This window comes from Cyprinus carpio, chromosome A4 (genome assembly GCF_018340385.1).
Source record: "Cyprinus carpio isolate SPL01 chromosome A4, ASM1834038v1, whole genome shotgun sequence".
Classification (NCBI taxonomy): Eukaryota; Metazoa; Chordata; class Actinopteri; order Cypriniformes; family Cyprinidae; genus Cyprinus; species Cyprinus carpio.
This window is the reverse complement of record NC_056575.1, coordinates 15,193,729-15,214,351: the sequence shown is the minus strand read 5'-3', so window position 1 is coordinate 15,214,351 and position 20,623 is coordinate 15,193,729. Positions and strand designations below refer to the sequence as shown.

Below are 20,623 nucleotides of genomic sequence, written 5' to 3'. Positions count from 1 at the left end.
ACTGGGGACAAAATCCATTTGCTCACTATACTTTGATCTGTTGAATAAATTTCAGGCTTTAGACCTTAAAAGAAATCTAAAAGCAATATCTCAAATTTAACCTTGCTTAGTATTGGCACAAAGCTGTAATTACAAATGCCACATCTTTACAAAAAACATTACCTCTTTTCAGAGGAATGCCTTTTAATTGAGCCTAATTGTCTTTGTACGTTCAAATGGCACGGTTTTCAGTGGCGCCTTTTAAAACAGATTGGATTAAATCTGACAGCAAGTGTTGTACAGAGAGTCAAAATAACCATTTTTCTTCCAGATCAGAGGATGGTCTCATTACTGTCTGATCTCATTCTTACATTACTCTTTTTAACAAAAATTGAGGACTAGGATTATGTTTTACTCGATGACCACAGCCATAAATGATTTGTATCATTTATTAAAATCAACACTCATGCTTTCATCTATAGTACATAACATTGATGGCTCATGTAAATTTTTGTTTTTTGGGTGGTGGATTGTTGGGAGGGCAAGATAATTTGCTCTGACCAACCATGAGAAATGATACTGCAGGGTTTGCAGAAGTTTTCAAAGTGCATAATAGCAAGGGATCAACATCATATATGCAAGCCACAGTTAAAGTTAATGAAATATCACAGAATGCATATGCAAGCTCAGTTAAAAAATTCATCAACAATGGAGAGGAAGATCAAAGATAAAGTCAATAGTGATTATAAAATATATATATTCAATATCAAAAAGTATTACAAAAAAAAGTTAATATAAATATTCACAATATTTGCTTTTTGTGATAGTGATAAAAACACTTGTTTTTATGCTAACGTTGTTGATGCAGTTCATTGTAATTTTAATACATTTAAATGCTTGATTTATTTATTTATTTAAAAGACAAACAATTTTAGTAGAGTTATCTCTCACCACTTGGTGTCCCGTGTAAAATCTTGGTCCTGAAGCAAAATCATTTGCATTAGAGTAGCATTAGCATATCGTTAGTCGGAATACACTACACAACATCTGCCCAGACTTTTGCCCCAGTTTTCATCCTGGATGATGCCAACGCTAGTTGCCGAAAGTCAGAGCCAGTCTGCAGATATTGGGCAGTTGAATTTGATAGATTTCTCAGAAAATTGTGCAGTCAGTGATGGGCACATTGGAATCATTTGTTGAGTTGAGTCTCCCATGCACTTTACATGATAATCATTATCTATTTGGAGTGCATAGCTGCTGCTTATGTAGAGTGTTGCAGATCAGTTACTTTATTTAAAATGCTACTTGTGTAGGCAGTAGACAGCTAGCTAAATTGCTGGATAAGCATGTCCTATCAAGTCGTCACTCAAGAAATACACTTGAATGAGTCTCTGTTTCTGGTTTTCTGATTGCAGTCACATAAACCGAAGGACTCAGTTTGAGAACCCAGTTCTAGAGGCCAAGAGAAGATTGCAACAGCAGCAGCAGATGCAGAGTCAGGGCTTGTCCTCTCTTCCCCTACCTACAGTCTACAGAGGTAAAGTATTATTGTTATCCAAGATTGACGTCCAAATATTGATATCCAAAAATTAACAGTTGAATTTGGAGTGTGGTACTAATGCAAATCTGGTTAAACCATCATGGTGTTCCCAACCACCCTATAGCTTAGGCACACCAAAGACATCTTAATAATACTTATCTGCTCTCCATGCAATTATGTGTAACATCAAATCTGCTGAAAAGCTGATTGGGGTTTGATATTCATGACTATTATTATATTTCTCCTGTGAGCTCAGTGTCTGTCTCTATAGTAACACAACTAGGCTCAGACGTTGTCTTTGGAAGTGCACCGTGTGTGAACATAATGTTCAGAATATTACTTTCTTACAGAATATTACTTTCTTACCTTTGGAATGATTCATTTTACTTCACCCAAAATGAAAACTCTGTCAATATTTACTTGCGCTCATGTTTTTCCAAAACTAAATGACTTTCTTGGAAAACTTGCCCTTTTTTTTTACATACACTTACAATGAATGTTAACTGAAAAGCATCAAACCATATAACCACTGACTCACTGAGTCAGAACTGAAGTTGAGCACCAAATCAGTCTAATTTGTTAGCAAATCATTCTGACTGCTTCTTTTAACTTGGTCATCTTATTTATTGGCAATATTAAACTCAAATGAAACATTTAGTTATAGACTGGCCAAAACTTATTCTCTCAAGAACTTTAATGGCTGTGCCAAGTAAGTCTTCTTGTGTGTAAAAGAAACACAAGTCATATGGACTACTCATATACTTTTACAGTACTGTTGCATCCTTCTGAAGTTCGAAAGCATTATTATCTCCATTCACTGTAAATGTATGGGGAAAAAACATCCAGTACATTACTAAAAAAAATATATTTTTTGTTCCATGAAAGAAAGTCAGTAATTCAGGCTTGGACAGACATAAGGAGGAGTAAATAATTACAGAATTTAAATTTTTTGCTTAAACTTATCCTCTAAATATACCTGTACAGTCTATTCAATCTAAGCCTGAATGCGTACTGTTTTCTTTGAGACGCAGTTATCCATTGAGTATGTGTCTTTCATAATACAAGCATTTCTTGCAATAATTCCTGTTTAAATTAATCCATTCAGCATGGTCATGCTGTCACCCACATAAAGGTAAGAGGCAGAGTATGTTCAGCCAATATGATGTAAATGAAAAGAACGTACTCTACCTTTTTCCAGTCCATCTTTCAGAGAGAGCATGCTGTACTAAAAACCTCCAAAGTACCTGCACTATATAGCCAAAGTATTACATGTGGGGATCTGAACACCACATATGTGATTGATAAACATTTAAACTCATAGCCATTTACAAGTACAAGTACAGCTCTCATCTTTGTGAAGGCTTTCCACTAGATGTTGGACCATGTCTGTAGGGATTTGCTCCCATTTAGGCTCCCAATAGCATCAGTAAGTGTCTGTGGTCCAATTCATCCCATAGGTGTTCAATAGAAGATCAGGTTTGGTCTTTGTGCAGGCCAGTCAAATTCTGCCATAACAGAATCATGTACATATGGATACATGTCATGCTGGAGTGAAAAAGACCATTCACAAAATTGGAAATACTATATACTGTTACTGTGGTTACTGTATGTTGTAGAATTAAGATTTGTTTTCATTAGACCCCTAGTCAAAGAGGTTCATTTAAAGGGGGTTTCCACGATTCCACATAGTGTTGGCCATGTAGTTTCTGATCTTGTGTTCACAAAAGAGAGGTTCTGTAGCTTGAGATTTCAGCATAACTGGACCATAGAGCACTGAGAAAGCATTTGCTTGATGTGGATGTTCAGTCTCTCAGATGCTCAGATGTTAAATGTAGACCAATTCAGAGTGTACTATTTTAATCTACAGAAAAGCTTTGTCCTTCATTAGTAGATCAACCCTTGTGACAACCGCAATTTGCCAAGCAGGATTTACCAAGTTCCTGGCTCAATATCCTTTGTTTGCTCTGGAACAGGTCCTAACCCTATTCCTAAACCCAACCCTAACCAGAACTACCCCATAACCAAAGAGTAAAAATGAGAGGATGGTAATGTTTTTGAAGATTCAGCCCTATCCTTAACCCTAAAATCTGATTTTTAGGAACATTGTTCCAGGACCAACAAGAATGTTTGACTTGACAAAATCACCATAGATTTTCCATTGAAATCTAACTATTTTATGTCTATAACAGGCCAACTTTGTATCCTTTAATGCCATTTTTCGATTTCCTGTGTGAATTGAGGCTCCAACCACAGCCTTAGGCCTAGCCCTAAACCTAGTTGTAAAATCAGAGTGTTGAGAATGTTGTTCCAGGTTTAACAAGGATGTTCAAGTTGGCAAAATCACCCAAGAACTCTTGTAGAAATGTAACTCTTCTATGTCCATAATAGGCCTACCTTGTATCCTTCAATGACATTTTTTGATTTCCTGTGTGAGTTGAGGGTTTTTTCTTTTCTGTAACAGTGGAGGAGAGCCCCTCCTCTGCCACCTTACCCAGGGCCAGACTGGCATACGTGGGTCCCGCTCCTGAGCGCTCTCATAGTCTCACTGACCTGTCCGAGGCCCCCCTATACCGGGCCGGTGTGTTTGGACTGCATGGTACGTCCCTAGACCAGCGCCCCCTTGTGCAAGAGAGGAACTACAGCAGGAGTGAATTTGCCTGGCCTGTTTTGCCTAGTCCTCTAAGGAACAATCTCTCAGTTTCTAACCCAGTGAAGACTTTTCGTTGGCTGTTTTTTTATTTTTATTTGTATTATACTTTTTGCCTGCGCTTCCAGGATACTCATAAGTCCACCTACCCTGCTGAACAGACTAGTGTAACTGGTCGCAATCATATGTTTGGGATGCTGGTTTATAAAATATACCTATGGATTCCACAAGATTACTTATCTAGTAGGGGATGGTCGTCAAGTATATTCTCTCCAACCACATGGCTCTAGTTTAGCATGTAACATCTCTTTTCAAGATCCAATCAACTCCAGGTAGACAAAATCAAGTTTTGCTCTCATTTTGTTTTCAAAGTAAGAGGTAAAATGGGTTGAATGCCATTTTATGTTGACTGTAAGACCATCTAGACAACCTGCCAACTTTGCGTGTCCCTATTAAATATATTAACAACAAGAAAACTTTGGTCAACCAGCTGTACCAGATGTTTTGCTGGTGCTTGTCCACCAGCTAGACCAGAACCAAACAAATATAGATCACCATGGAAATTCAAGCTGGTCTTTTAGCGGGGTATCTGGACCAGCTATTGTCCCTAACAAATGCATGGTAGAAACTGCTAAAGGACTAGACCTAAATGGTGGTAAATAAAAAAAAAAGAACCTCTCAACTAGGAAAGTGAGTTGGAGTGACTATGGCTGGCATCTTGTAACTCCATACTGTGTACTGAAGTAGACATCTCTTCAATTTCGAAGAAGCAGCTCTTCAGTACAAAGATCCTTGTGTGTGGTTACAGCAAAACGGCTTCTCCAGAATGGTTTTTGAGACTGCTTTCTTTACTCTGAGAGAGCAGTAGAACCGCTCTGCCTGTGCTGGTTCTTCTCCTGGCTTTTTGTTTTTGCTTAAGTCTTGTATGGCTTGATAGACGGCCCTGGATGAGGTTAAACACTGCTGAGTGTAACATTGGAGTACATTTAAAGAGCCAAAAGTGAGGTTTGAGCAAAAAACAAGCCATCATGTCCCAATCTGCACTTGTATGTTTGGCTGTAAGCAGAGCGCTTGGCCATCTACCCACAATTCCCCAGTGTGATGTGATCTGCTGCTTTTGATGGGTTTGGAGTGGCTTTTACAAAATAACCATTCGTTTCTGGATATCTTCTGCTTGATTACACAATCTCATGTTTCTATATGCATTTCTTCACCCTGGCAGAGAAGCCTCTGTTCACGCGGGACCCCACGCAGCTGAAAGGCAGCTTTCTGTCTACAGCCCTACAGAAAAGCAACATGGGATTCGGCTTCACTATCATCGGTGGTGACGAACCAGATGAGTTCTTACAGGTCAAAAGTGTCATTCCGGACGGGCCTGCTGCACAGGATGGGAAAATGGCTACAGGTAAGCACACACACACACACACACACACACACACACTTGCAGCAGGTCAGTGTTTGATCAGCTCTAATGTGCTATTCTCACTCAAACAGAGCTTCCAGCTGGTCAGTCTTTCTCAATCTCTGTTTGTGCCCACACTACTGCCGAGGTTGCAGTGTGAATCTGTCATTTTATTGGTTGATCGTGCGTTAGGGACATCCAGGGGTTAAGAACTTTTACAGAAAGTGTATTTATTGGCTTTGTGTGTCATCCACAGCAGGGCACGTGTCTATTAATCACTTGCTTTCTGAACCCTGTAACTCCAGTCCAGCCTAGTGGGAGTGTGACTGCGGCAGCATTACTCACACACACATGCATCAACATTGAAATATCTAGTATATTCAGAGGGACGCACAATGCAGAGTTCAGAATAAAGTCAATGAGTCTCCCATGATGCCGTTTTATTGTATTATTGTTGTTGGTAGTTGTAGAAATTGTCCTTTCTGCTCCTTTCCTCTCCTTTCTGCTCTCTTCCACCCTTCATGCTCCCTCTAGACTCCTTGTCCTACTTGTGCCGTCTTGCAGTCACACACACACACATACTCAGACAGTGATGTGGAGGAGCTTCAGGTCTATGCCAGTGTGAAACATTCAATTTTGCTGGATTAGGGACCTCGGAGAGGAAATCTCGCTCACGTCCTTTGGTGGACACCAACGTCCTTTGCATATGGACATACATACAGTACACAACCATCACTATTGTTGGGGAATGTTACTTTTGAAGACCTTATGTAATCAGAATATGTGTTTTGTTGATTTTAGCCCATGTGTGTTAGCTTTGAGGCTAATCTATATGCTAATTTCCTCTGAAATGTTGCCTTTAACTGTTAAAAACTGACTGAAATATTAATGATTCATCCTGCGAAATAGATTGAAGTCCAATCAGATTGACTCTAGAATGACTCAAATAATTTTGACATTATCTAATGCTCACTTAAAGTTACTCCTTAAAAAAATAACTATTTTAATGCTCTATATTATAATCTAGGTATAAATTGACTTAATTTTAATATGATTGTTATATTTTTTATTTATTTGGGGAAAATTATTTAACGTGAAGATAATTATTGGACATTTGTTACTAATTTTGAATGTACAGAACACCATTATGCAAGATTTATATTTTCAAATCATTAATGTTATTTTTCTGTTCATTTGGGGATGTGTGATAAGACAAGTCTCACTATTAATACAGTTTTATTCATATTTTGTGAGTATGTAACAAGTTAAAAATTTTTACTCCAACATTAACCACCACAATAATCATAACAACTGTTTAACACCTCATCCACAAATTAATAGTGTGATGTAAACATGAAATGTATTCCTCTCTCCTGTCCTCTTGGCTAAGTGCTTCCTTGATGAATTAAAACTATCATGCAGAGTGCTGGGATTTGCTGCGTGACATGCTTCACTTCCTGCATCTTAGAGCCCTGCCATCCACCCCATCCGCGCCCACTATAGATGCCTCTGTGGCACTGATGTTTACTCTGCCCCTCGCAGCTGTTCCTGATTCTTCTCATAAAGAGCTTAACAAGCAGATAATGAGTTGAATCAGGTGCACCAGTGTGCTGCTGAGGGACAGGAAGCACACAAGTCATATGCCTGTTGGAGGATCTCTGCATTTGATGTTTAGAGCTTCATTTGTATAGAATGTCTACTGTGGCTCAGCAGCGATGTTTAGGGGATTGTGTATTGATTGTGTTTGTTGAGAATGCCAGTCACAGAGCAGTGCTCCTCTGGTCTCTGTGCATGCAAAGACATAAGATGTCTTAGACATTTGTTCCCAGAGCTCTTCTTATGTTGTTTCGCCATGATTAGTTTTACGCAGACCCTCTTTCTCTTGAAGACTGTAGTAAAAACAACAACTAATATATATCTGACAGAGCGTTATATATTGATATATTTAAATATTTAAAAATAGTTACGATTTTAATTTAATATTTAAAATATTTCTATATTTTTCCACATAAAAAAAAATGTTAGCAGCATAAGAAGAATTGCATGATGTAGAAGGAAAATCGATTTGTTCAATCAAAGAAAGTCCAATTTCATCTTAGTAAAAATAAAAAATGTTTAATGTAAGAACTAAAAAAACTCAAGGCATGTTTTCACACTGCTTTTCATTAAATTAACAGGAAACAAAATATTAGATCATTTTAATTTTAATAAAACAATTAGTAGCACATAATAAGTATCTGTGCACAACTTTGAGTGATGAATGAATCATTTTAATCAATTAATCGAAAACTGACTATTTTAACTGGTTCATGGAAATGAATCAAACTTATTATAATTTTTTTCTATTTAAATGAGACACCCTATTAATACTATATGCTATAACCCAGCCTTAGTTGGTTGAAGTTTATTTAAACAATTTTAGTGGCTCTTATTATCCAGTGTCAGCATTCACAAGTATATATAAAGTAGAACATAATATGGGAGCTGTTGAATTTAGAATTTTTTGAAGTTCGAATTGTAAGTGGCTGATAATGTCTTGTTTGTAGTAGTGCAGTGATCTGGTTTGCCCTGTGGAGTGTCGGCCCAGACTGATGCTGACATAAAACTAGGTGTGAAACAGCCCGGTCACACCAATATCATTTGCTCTCTGGAAGCATGTGAAATTATTGATTGGAACACCAGAGGCTCTAGGCAAATGTTGAACGTATTTACCAAGATTAATTAAAATTCCTACACACAACACATAACAGTCAGAAGGGGACAAGCCTATCGATAGATGTGTACGGCACTGCATGAAATGTCTCAAGGAAACCAGTAGCACAACAGACACACTGGGATCCGTGATCTTATTTATCCCATAAAATACATTCGCCACATTTAGTGGAATATTGAGCACCTTGTCATTTCCATAATAATTGCATTTCTGATATTTAATTCTTTGTCAGCATTCAAAGATGGAGGGCAAAGCTTTTATTAGGCTTGAAACATACTCTGCGGAAACATTAACGCAAATGCTACACAAGCTCGATTATACATTCCGGCACTGAATGTGAAACTGAACCGTATGAGTGAGCAAACATCGGAAGGACTGGTAAACTTCTTGATAAAAGGGAAGTGAAGATCACAAGTAAGTCCTGAGGCATGGCAATATTTTAGGATTGAGAAAAGGATTGAGTAGGTCCCTCAAATTGTTCCTTCGACTGGTGCGCTGTAATTGTCACAGTTGCCAGGGGAGACAAAATGAATAAATATTGGATGACTGAAATCGTTGCAAATTGGGGAAAGTTTTTCACCCTGATTAGACAGACTGTTCTTATTGGGTAAAATGTATTTTCCCCCTCAATAGCTCTGTTCCAAAACCTAGAGATATTTTGCTGTCAGTTATCTTTACGTCGGGCAAAAGGATTGATTTGGAACATTCTACACAAGCAGTGAGACACACAAATGGTGCTTTTCTTGTGAAGCACACAGGAGATTTGACTCCTCTAGTTAAAAAATACTAATGGTATTTAATGATAAGGTGAAAAAAACCAAAAAAAACCCCCAAAAAGATAAAACTCAGAAAAATAAGTTTGAAGAAGAAAAAAATCTAATGGATAAACATTCTGGGGGTGGGGGGGGGATAAAAAATCTGAATTTCAGTATATCCAGCTGGATCTTACATGACCGTTAGATCATCCTGACAGGGTTTTTATTCTCAGTAGGTTTAGTTCCAAATTATGATACAATCTGCACTAGCATTTCAGTTGATTGCTGTTTCCATGGTCAGAATGTATAGTTTAACTTTAGCATGTTGCTAAGCTAATGACTTAGCTCACATAAGCACAATACACAGCACGCAAATAGTGGAGCAGATAGTCAAAATAGTTTGATATTAGTGTGTTGCTAAGCTAATGGCTCCACATTCTTATATTAAAAATACACAGCACACACAACTAATGGAGCACACTGTCAAACTTGATATTTTGACATTAGCATATTGCTAAACTAACGACGAAGCATGCTCTTTAGCACAAAATACACAACACATAAATAAGGGAGCAGATAGTCAAAACTGTTATAGTTATAATATAAGCACAAAAAATACAGACAAAAAATGGATGTATAGTTGATTTGTAATTATTATTTGGGTAACACTTAATTTTAGAATCTCTTAAAGGGATACTCCATCCCAAAATGAAAATTTTGTCATTATTCAATTACGGTGGAGTAACCCTTTAACTAGTTTCTTATTAGCATGCATATTACTAGAATATTAGGCATTTATTAGTACTAATTAAGCACATATTAATGCCTTATTCTGCATGACCTTATTCTACATCCTTAATCCTACCCAATACCTAAACTTAACAACTACCATTCTAACTATTAATAAGGAGCAAATTAGGAATTTATTGAGGGAAAAGTCGTAGTTAATAGTGAATAAGTGTTCCCTATTCTAAAGCGTTACCATTATGGGTAAAGAACTTGTATCAATACTTTTCTTAATTGAATCAAATATAAGAATCACCATTTTTTGACTTGTGTTAGCATATGCTAATATATCTTTCTTTGTGTCTAATTATTTACCAGGAGATGTGATTGTCTACATTAATGACGTCTGCGTCTTGGGCACCACCCACGCTGATGTGGTGAAGCTTTTCCAGTCGGTGCCAATCGGACAAAGCGTAACCCTCGTCCTTTGCAGGGGTTACCCTCTTCCATATGACCCGGAGGACCCAGCCAGTACTTTGCTGTCCCCCCTCAGTCTAATTGATCGCCATCTGTTGGTCAACGGACGGAATAGCTACGACAGCTACATGGAGTACATCTCCCGCACCGCTCGCTTCGTCGACCCAATCCAAACGGCGTTGGCGCAGCCTCACCCTGGAGACACCCACCTGGACGCCGGACCGCTGGAGGACAGCGTCTCAATGGCGTCGTCAGGGGCGGCCGGAGGGGAGCTGCTAACAGTTACCATGGTGAAAGGGGCGGATGGGTTTGGATTCACCATAGCAGACAGTAATGGAGGACAGCGGGTGAATCAGATTCTGGAAGCACAGGGGTGTCCTGGGCTGTGCGAGGGCGATCTGATTGTGGAAATTAACCAGCAACCTGCGCTAACGCTGTCACACACACAGGTGGTGGAGCTGCTAAAAGAATGTCCTGTTGGGACGGAGGCCATGTTGGTTGTGCAGAGAGGCGGAGCAGGTAAGGAGACTTTTGAATGTTTTTGGGTTTTGTGTGTGTTTTCACGACCTAACATATGGAAAGGGTTCTTAATTGGTTGATTAGTCCATCTTGCCCTTCTTAGCAGTTTTATAATTCACTCCTTGGCTTTCTCAAAGCACTGAGTCACGCTGAAGAACAAGCTGTTTCTGCTTTTTCCGACCTTCACTGTGCAGAAAAGCACTGTGGATAAAAGTAGACTCTGACATATAATTACAGTAGTGTACAAACATGCATATGCACTGCCTGTGTCCTCAGTATATTTATATCCTGCATTCTGTACAAGGACTGTTGCATAATATGCTTTCACAAACACACACACACACCTAAAATTCACAAACTAGCACAGTTAAAGACTCTCTGGAATCAGTTTTAGAGTTTTAGCATTTCTTTTAGCGTTGAGGCTAATTTAAATGCTAGCCTATGCTTTATTTACTGTTGCTTGGCCAAATATCGGAAGCGAAATCAATCATTTTAATAGGAAATCTGCACAATAAGGAGTTTTACATGAGGGCGAAAAAGTTCCCCATGTAGATTTCGCTCATGTTTAAAAATGGTCATGCAAATTTACAGCACTAACCAATAGAAAGCTGCTTGGTTTGAAAGCGACTTTAGTGAGCTTTATGCATTACTGTGTTATTGACAATAGAAATAGGATTTTATTTATTTTTTGCCCACAAAATGCTGCCTAAATTTAGCTAATGTAACCAAACCTCAATGAAACAGACCAAAGGCAAAAGGCTACTGGCCATTTCTTTGGCTTCACTAAGTCTTTAAAGTTATGCTGAAATCAAAATTGTTCCCAAAACTGATGCCAAACAGCTATTTAAAGCTTCACACATGGCATTTTGCAGCGATGTGCTTTCCAGCACACAAGCACTTCCTACACTCACGTACACCGTGTCCCAGACACCTACACTGTCTCACATACAAATTATGGTTTGCTGGATCGGTGTCTAGCTCTCAAGGGGCAGTGAATCAATGCTGATTATTTTACAGTGCCGTTGATTACTGCTGGTGATAACTTGTTTCTCACCCCGAGAATGATTTTAGATTCTAGATTTTTAGATTCTCTCCAATTACTAGAATGTTCTTTTATTTGTTTCTTAAATTTATCTTTAACATTTTTTCACTTCCCTCAAAACCAACTGCCCTCAATACAACTACGTAACTCAATACTTCAAATATATATTTAAATTATTTATTAAAGTTTAGATTTAAAATATGCATTTTTGTGAAAGAAAACGCTACTATATGTCCTGACATAAAATTCATTTTAGATTTATACTTCTTCTTTTGGTTTTCACAGATGTGTCTCTACTTTTGTGAGACTCACAGATTTATGATTATTTTTAATAAATCCAGCAGTATCAAAGTCATCCCTCATCCTGAAGGTTTTTTTTTGACATTTATTTTCATTATTTTGGGATGAACAAGGTCATACAGACACTGGTGGGTAATATATAGTTTTTTATAGTTTTATATAATTTTACCAATTTAAGTTTAATTTCCTTTTATTTCTTTCAGCTGAGCTGAAAATGTGTTTGAAACTATCTGGTAGTATTGATGTAGTCATTCATTCAAGTGAATACTAGATTTTTCTGTATTCATACTAAGTATTTGACATATTAAAGGGGTGGGTGGTTGATTGCGATTTCAGTTTTTTAACGTTAGTTAGTGTGTAATGTTGCTGTTTGACCCTGCAAGTTTAATGCAATATTCTGGCAGTTTAATGCCTACAAAAAACAGCTTGTAGGGACTACAACAAGCTACTCCCTGGGTTCATTACATCACAAACCCAGAAATTTACATAAACCCCGCCCCCAGGAACAGCAACAAAGGGGGCGGGGCCATGTTGCATGGCTTTAGAGAAGAGGACGAGTTGTCGATAAATTAATACGTTAAAGAATACCTTTAAAAAATGGTATTACTCAGTCATGTACTTAGCTACATTAAAGCTTTAATCATGAGAAAACCGTATACCAAAAGCTAACATAAACAGCAGTAGCATTTACAAGTAACAACGTATCTAAAATCTTTGAGAGAAATACAAAAAAAAAACGTACTTACAATTCAGAAATGTCTTTTAAGGGCCGTGCTTGCAGAGTCTTCATTACTGCTGTCTTGGTATGATTCTGGCTAAAAAAGAGAAATGGCAATATTGACACCATTATTTACTTTCCACCGGAGCACATGCAACTATTGCCCGTAATGGTAATGGGCGTGAAGTTTCCGGACAACGTGGAGTATGCAGTTAACGAATCACAACACACTGGGCCAGATAACCAATCCTGAGCCCATTGTGTATTTCTGAGGGAGTCGTATCATAGAAATTCAATTGATAATGGAGACAGCGGCTTACAATAAAGGTAAAATATATGAAAAATAACATATTACACTGCACCCTATAAACACAATCAAGCCAAGAAAAAAGCAGTCAACCACCCCTTTAATATAATATATCACAGTGATATTGGTTGACAGGTAAAAAAAAAAAAAAAACCTATTTGTGAGAAAATGAAAGAAGCTGAATGTTGAAACCAAATTTAGGTGACTATTTCTGAACATATTTAGTAGACTAATTCAATTTAATTCTATGACTGAAATATATATATATATATATATATAAATATATATATATATATATATTTTATAGTTTTTTTTTTTTTTTAGGCCTGTGGTTTTAGGCCGAGATTAATTGTCATTCATGTTAGGAAATGAAAATGCAGTAAAAGCCAATCCACATGCAGCAGTCTATACTGTAGAAAAGCAGCTCACTTGATACATTTTAGTATTGAATACAAAAAAAGCCCTTCAGTGGCTTTAGCTCTAACTGACACCTTGACGGAGAACATATAAACCTTTTTTAAAAGCAGTTTGAGCCATTGTGATTTATGACCCATAGCAATCAGAGTGTCTGTTATAACCCAGAGAGACAGGGAGAAGGAAAGCAAGAGAATAAATAGATTAAAGATTCAGAACAGAGAGGGAAAAGATCGAGCTCTTAACCATCACTTTAGCAAAATTACAACATTTGTTCAAAGCACTTAAGAATCATCATAGCATTAAATAAAGAGTAATCTCCTACTAGGATTTTTTTTTTTTTACAGCTTATTCATGATATTCTCCCCCAGTTCTCATTTCTGTAATGTGATCATTATTTAACTAAAGTAAATTAAAAATTTTGACAATGTTTTTTTTTAAATCAGTTATTTTGATTCATTAAAGGAAATACAGCAAATGCTACCATGATGCATAAATAATTCAACATTATTTTTTCAAGTTACTATAATGAGAATGAGACTGTATTTTGCAACTCTAAGGTTTAGACACTCTGTTTACAGTAATTAGAATTGGAGAAATAAAATAAGTTAGATTGTCAATACAATGTCAGAATTCGTCTCTGAGGGTTCATTACAAGAAAATAGAAAAAATTAGGTGAAGCAGAGAAAGATCTAGAGAGGCAACTTGGGAGCTTATGTGAAGTATGTCTCCTCTATGTCAGTGCAGGTCAAAGGTTTCCGAGAGAGACATTAAATCCTTGTTAAGCCACAGTGATCAGTATGCTGGATTACAGCCTCTATGCGCTTTACATGCAGTATGAAGCACGAATGTATTCTTAAGCGTACACTCTCATAAGTACTCATGCATAATTATTGTAGGCGCATGTCTTGTATTGTACTAAATATGCTGACTCCAAAAAGTTTTGGGAAATTTAATGAACGCTTAAAAATGTATGACTGTCATTGCATTATATAACAAAATATCAAAATTGAATTTGTTTTAAAGGATGGCAGAAACGAAACTAAAAACCTTGACAAAAGGGACTGCAAAATAATTGTGTTTTGAGGAAAATCATTTATTTCTTTCTAAACTGCATTTTGTTTGACCTTATGCAATGACATTGTGATATGTGTACAGTAAATGGCGACTTAAGTGCCCAAATATTTTTGTTATCATTGTATATCCATAGTTGAACAGTATTTTTTTAGTCTGTTTAGTTTAGTTTATCTAGGCTATTATTGTGAGTTTTCATTTTTTTTAGTTGTATAGTTTCCATACATCTATCTTCTAAGTTGGTTTCAAAAATGTTTCAATTTTTATCATTTTCTATCAAAAAAAAAAATAAAAATTTCGCCATTTTTTTTATCATTTGCTATCAAAAAATAAAATAAATTTGTGGCCATTTTTATTCTATTTTATTTAGTATATTTTAGTATATTTATTTTTAAATTTGAAAAACAATAAATGCTTCTTTAGGTGCCCATACTCTGAGTCTCATAGCTTAGAACTCTACAATTTCCAGGCTGCTTCAAAACTGGGCATTCAGCTCTATTGTCAGTCAGTTTGTTTGGACCAGTGAAGGGTACAGAGGTCATCTTGAGTAATCCCAAACTCTTTGGAGCAAATTACAGTAAGGTTATCTGTATTCATTCATTTGATGTCAATGTGGTGTGATTTGTACTTACAAGTAAAGTGTAATGAAACTACATTCTGTTTAATAGCCATTTGTGTTTGCAAAGCTACTGACCCACAACCAGGGTGTATGTTTTGTTTCTGGTGCATGTTGGTAGACACACTTCTGTGCCACTAACAGAGTCAGCGTGCTTGAAGGTCATTATGGTCACTTGAATATGAATATGGCCTGATGTCCCATACATCAGCAATCTGTCCCATTCTTTTCCTCGTCATATTCAGACAGACTCCACGGTGAGCCCTGAAATGCTAAACAGCCTGTAGCATCACGCTACTATTCGAGTTTACCATCCGTCTGTTCAAACATGCCGTGAATAACATAAGGAGGACAGAAGACGATTTGCACAAACCAACAGTTTCTCTCGCAGGGTCAGTATTATTCAGTGCTGCTTCCATCTGTATTTATCTGCACCTCTTCCTTTCTTCCGTACTTTTCATGCACTATATGCCAAGTTTTCTGAATCCATACAACTCCTTTAAGTGAGGAAAAAATTTCATTTTTCACTAGGCATCTTAACATCTGAGTTTGTAAGAGAAGATCTTTTCAATAAATGGGTTTGTCCTATTAGAAAAAATAACAGTTCTGAGCTCAAGTCTGATTCAGTGATTTAGTCACAAATTTAGATGTTGTTATTTTCAGTTTGTCAGTTTTCATGATAAAATGTAAGGATTTAGTTTGGGATTCTAATGTTGAAGTTAACGTTGGGGTTTGAGATAGGAGTTGGTGCTGAGGGTTAAGATCCGTATTAGATTGAGGGGTGGGAGTAAGGAGTTTGGTTGGTTGGATCATGGTTAGAAATGGGGGTTAGGTGTAAATTTTAAAGTTTGGGATTGTGGTTAGGGTCAGGGTTCAGTAGAAAGGGCAGGGAGTTCATGATGGATTTGGCTTGGGGTTTGGAATTGGAGTTGGTGCTGAGGGTTGAGATCTAGTTTAGTAGGAGGAAGGGGTGGGAGAGCAAAGTTTGGGATTAGGGATAGAATTTGTTAGATTTACAATTTAGTAGGTTGGATTCAGTGAAAGGATCAGGAAGTCCATGATGGATCGGGTTAGGGTTTGGAGTAGGATCTGAGAGTAAGGATTCAGATGAAGGAGTGGGAGTAATGGGTTTAAGATAAGGGATATAGAAATAGGGGTTGTATTTGCAATTTAGGTTTTTTTGGTCAAGGTTCAGTGAAAGGATCAGGGAGTCTGTGATGAATTTAGGTTGTGGTTTGCTGTAGGCGTTGACAATGAAAGTTAGGACCAGGTTTGATGAAGGGGATGGGAGTAATGGACTTGTGGTTTGGGATAAGGGTTAGAAATAGTGGTTTGATTTAGAATTTAGAGGTTAGGGACAGGTTTAGGTACAGGGTCCAGTGAATGAATCATGGAGTACACAATGAATTTGGGCTGTGGAAACATGTTCATCCATCCATTCGTTCTCCAAATCACATGTCCTGTGTAGGGTCGTGAGGATTCTGGAGCCTGTCCCAGTGTTTCAGCCATAGGCAGGAAAATACTCTGTATGGATGAATGCTACTGCCCTACTTAGCTTAACTATGTTATGCCATATGTGGAATGAGTCTTCAGCACTGACTGTCATACCAAGATATACATGCAGTTTACCAATTAACAAACAGGGCTTCTCTGTTTTACATCTGATCCTGTGTGAGTCAATCACACGAGGCGTAGCTCACTCACACAGAGAGATGTCTAATGCCAACATTTAAAGGCTTCTCTATGAATCTAATCAGTAGAACGGTCCAGGAGCATTTAGACAGCCTATTATACGCCCTAATAAAACTGTCAGTGCTTCAGTGAAATGATGTGCCACTTCTTAATGTGCCACAATTTGGTCCCTCTGTCTCACCACTGGACACTGGACTGAGACTCTCTGTCTCTTTTTTTATTACACCAATTTTCTTTATCCCTGCTGATCGATTCCCATCTTTGCCTTCCTTTTATCTTTGGTGTGGAAGTCTAAAGCTAAATCTCAAGGCTTCTCTATGGTGTAACAGTGGGTTCATTGTTTATAAATGTCTCATTCATAATGTCCAGATGGTGATGTGGTTTTACTGCCAGATCTCTTTGTCTTTGCAATAATTTCACTGTCCCACATGTCTAGCACTCTTCACTTGTGAAAATGCCCTTGGCTGCTGATTTAAGTGCATTTTGGCATGTTCCCCTGGAATGGTTATCGGTTGGATCTGTCTTTGAAGAGCTGCTCCTGGATCAGAGTCTCCAACCAGAATCCACTGGTTTCCAAAAACCCTTCCAGAGCGCCATCTGCCGTTTCAATGACTGGCTTATTTAGTGAAAATTTTGTTGTTATCAGATAATTGTTGCACCAAAAAAACCCCCCTAACAACACCACTACAACATCTTCATTACAACAATCACAAAAAAAAAAATATTAATAATCATCCCCCTAGTATAGGGACCAATTCTCACTATTAACTAGTTGCTTATTACCATGCCTATTATTAACATATTGGCTGTTTATTACTTAAAAAGCACATATTATTTATCCATATTCTTCATCCCTAATCCTACACATACATAAACTTAACAACTATACCATACTGACTATTAATAAGCAGCAAATTAGGAGTTTATCGAGGCAAAATTCGTAGTTAATGGTTTGTTATTAGCGAGAATTGGACCTTAAAATAAAGGGAAAATTGATTACTTCATCTCTGAAATTAAAGAAGCCAAATAATTTTTTTAGTTACTGTTGTCCATGCTCGCATTAAAGAGCCCATAAAATTGAAGTTTTGTGGCTTGCCTTGTGATAACCAGGCCCACATAGAATCTGAAAACACAGAATTCTGCAAAAATCAGTTTATTTTGGCCAACATTTAGAAAGTTCTATATAACATAACATGTTTGTTATGTTTTTCACAATACTTTCAAAAAACCTTATCTATATACAGTATATCTAAAAAGGCATGTATTTAAAAGGCAAAAAAGACAGCTCATCACCACATGAAATTAAATAAAAAAAAGGTTTTAGTGTCTTTTTCTAATGGCGACTAGATTTTATAGATGAAGTGTGTAGTTTCTGCCCTACTACTATACTATACTTGTTTTCAGACTGGTTTCTATTAGATTCCCATTGGTTTTGCTAGTCAGGATGCTCAGAAATCAACCTTCAAAAAGCTCTGAATATTAAGCTAGGAAAGAAGAAAGTATTTTAATGTAGAAAACCAAATACTCTTCAGCTCTAATTTATTGTCAGGTTTTATTTTTTTGCCACATTTGTCAAGTTTATATATTTGAGTAATTTAGACGGTTACAGAAGGTGGTGGATATCATTTAGTCTTGTGCTTCCTGTCTCACTGTTGTCATGGCCACCAGTTAAAGCATCTGCTATTTTGGTTGTACTGTAGCTGGTGTTTAGAGGAAATGTTCTATCTAGCTTGGTGTGTGTGTGTGTGTGTATGTGAGAGAGTAAGTGTGCACTATTTAAATTACTTTTCAAAGCTTGCATTAATATCTTATATGGTGTGATCAATCCAGCTTATCAATTATCCTCTTCACTAGCAGTTCTGTCAATCCTAAAGTGTGTGTGTGTTCTGGTACATATGGTTTATGAGAACACAAATGTGTATGACATGGGTACTACAGCGTAAACATGGTTTATGAGGATGCTTTCTGTGTCCCCATAAACCAAAAGGGTTAAAAAACATACTAAATGTTGTTTTATGAAATTAAAATATTGCCAGTAGTTTTATGTGATGAGTAGGTTTAGGTGTAGGGTTAGTGTAGGGTGATAGAAAATACAGTTTGTACAGTATAAAAACCATTACGCCTATAGAGAGTCCCCGTAAACCACATATGCAAGACTGTGTGTGTGTGTGTGTGTGTGTTACAGAAGCAGATGACTCTTAGCTGGTTGAGGAAAACAAACGCCTCTCAGCATCTCATCAAAGAGCTAATTAGCTCCAGCTCTACTGATATTCTCATTAGCTGATTTATACCCATTAACTCAGATATAGGCATGGGACCATTAGCTTACCAGACACATGCTTCACAATTTCAAAAGGAGCTTATGGGGAATTGACAGTGGATATGAATGCACACATGCATAGACAACTCACATAACAATAATATGTCACAAACATTTTCTCAGTAAGGACAGTTTTTTGATAATGGTTGCCCACAAGTTTCAGAGGTAAATGTACATAACATATTTACACCACTTCACCAAAAAAGCAGTGCTCATGTTTAGCCATTTGCCCAAGATATATATAAATATATATACATGTTATTGAATATTCAGTATTGCTATATGTGCAACACTCAATATGTGCCAATATTGGATATATTCTACAGGCAACTTCATACCTCGATGTGCTCAGCAGTCAGACTGCTGCCTGCTGGGTCTGTGTGTATATTATAAATAAATGAAGATTAATGCTCCCCATCTGATCTCTGTGCTGCTTAAATCTTGTTTAGTTAATGAAATGCACCTCAGTCATAAAGTAAGCACTAGATGGTAAGCAAGTCACTGATTTGTGGCAAAGTGGACATCAGATGTCCTCAGTGTCCAAAGCATATTTTAATCAGTATGCGCTAGAGCTCAGACATGAAAGGCTGGAAGGAGATATCATTATGCTTAAAATCACAATATACAGAAAAGCTATATATATATATATATATATACTGCATATATCATGGTTTCCAAATAAAACATTAAGCAGCACAAGTAGTTTTAACAATAATGGCTACATTTTAAAATATATTTAAAAAGAAAACAGTTATTTTAAATGGTTATAATATTTCACAGTATAACAGTTTTATTCTTATATTTTTGATCAAATAAATACAGCCTTTGTGAGCATAAGAAACCCTCGTAATGGCACCCTGGCGTTAACCAGCCTCGTGCAATCTATTCAGAAAAAAATAAAAAATAAAAATTAAACAGTAAAACTATGAATTATTACAAAATAATTCATAAAACAACATTTTTCATAGAAAAGCAACATATTATTATTATATATATATATAATTCAAATATAACAGCAGTAGCAGCAACAACAATAATAATAAATAAATTAATTAATTATTAAAGATAATGATATTTAATTTGATCATAAATAATAATTAGCCTTTATGACAACTTCCTATATGACAGTTTGCCCTTATATATTCTATTTGTTGTCCAAATGCACATGAAAAGAATCTTTCTATACTGTAGGTTCTTCTCTCCCCATTGTCAACCTCCCCTCATGTGATCACCAATTAGTGAATAGCAAATTTGGACAAGTAGGCAACTGTTCCGTAATTGCCAGATGGCAGGATGTTGTGGGACACATTTACTGATAGAAGCCTGTCTGGATTGGGTTTTCTCCTAGTCTCACCTGCATCATACAAATTTACGGCATTTGA

At 36.9% G+C, this 20,623-nt stretch overlaps 1 protein-coding gene across 16 annotated transcripts in view; it reads left to right on the top strand.

Annotated features, from left to right (window-relative positions):
- LOC109061653 (membrane-associated guanylate kinase, WW and PDZ domain-containing protein 2-like) overlaps window positions 1-20,623 on the top strand; it is a 173,590-nt gene that overhangs the window by 122,458 nt on the left and 30,509 nt on the right. For 11 of the 16 annotated variants that reach the window (XM_042742773.1, XM_042742778.1, XM_042742765.1 and 8 more), the window contains 4 exons: window positions 1,395-1,516; window positions 3,981-4,115; window positions 5,389-5,571; window positions 10,141-10,758. In XM_042742773.1, the coding sequence (XP_042598707.1) occupies window positions 1,395-1,516; window positions 3,981-4,115; window positions 5,389-5,571; window positions 10,141-10,758 (1,058 nt within the window). The remainder of the gene's footprint in view (window positions 1-1,394; window positions 1,517-3,980; window positions 4,116-5,388; window positions 5,572-10,140; window positions 10,759-20,623) is intronic. The other 5 variants (XM_042742857.1, XM_042742785.1, XM_042742873.1 and 2 more) reach the window with 1 other exon arrangement.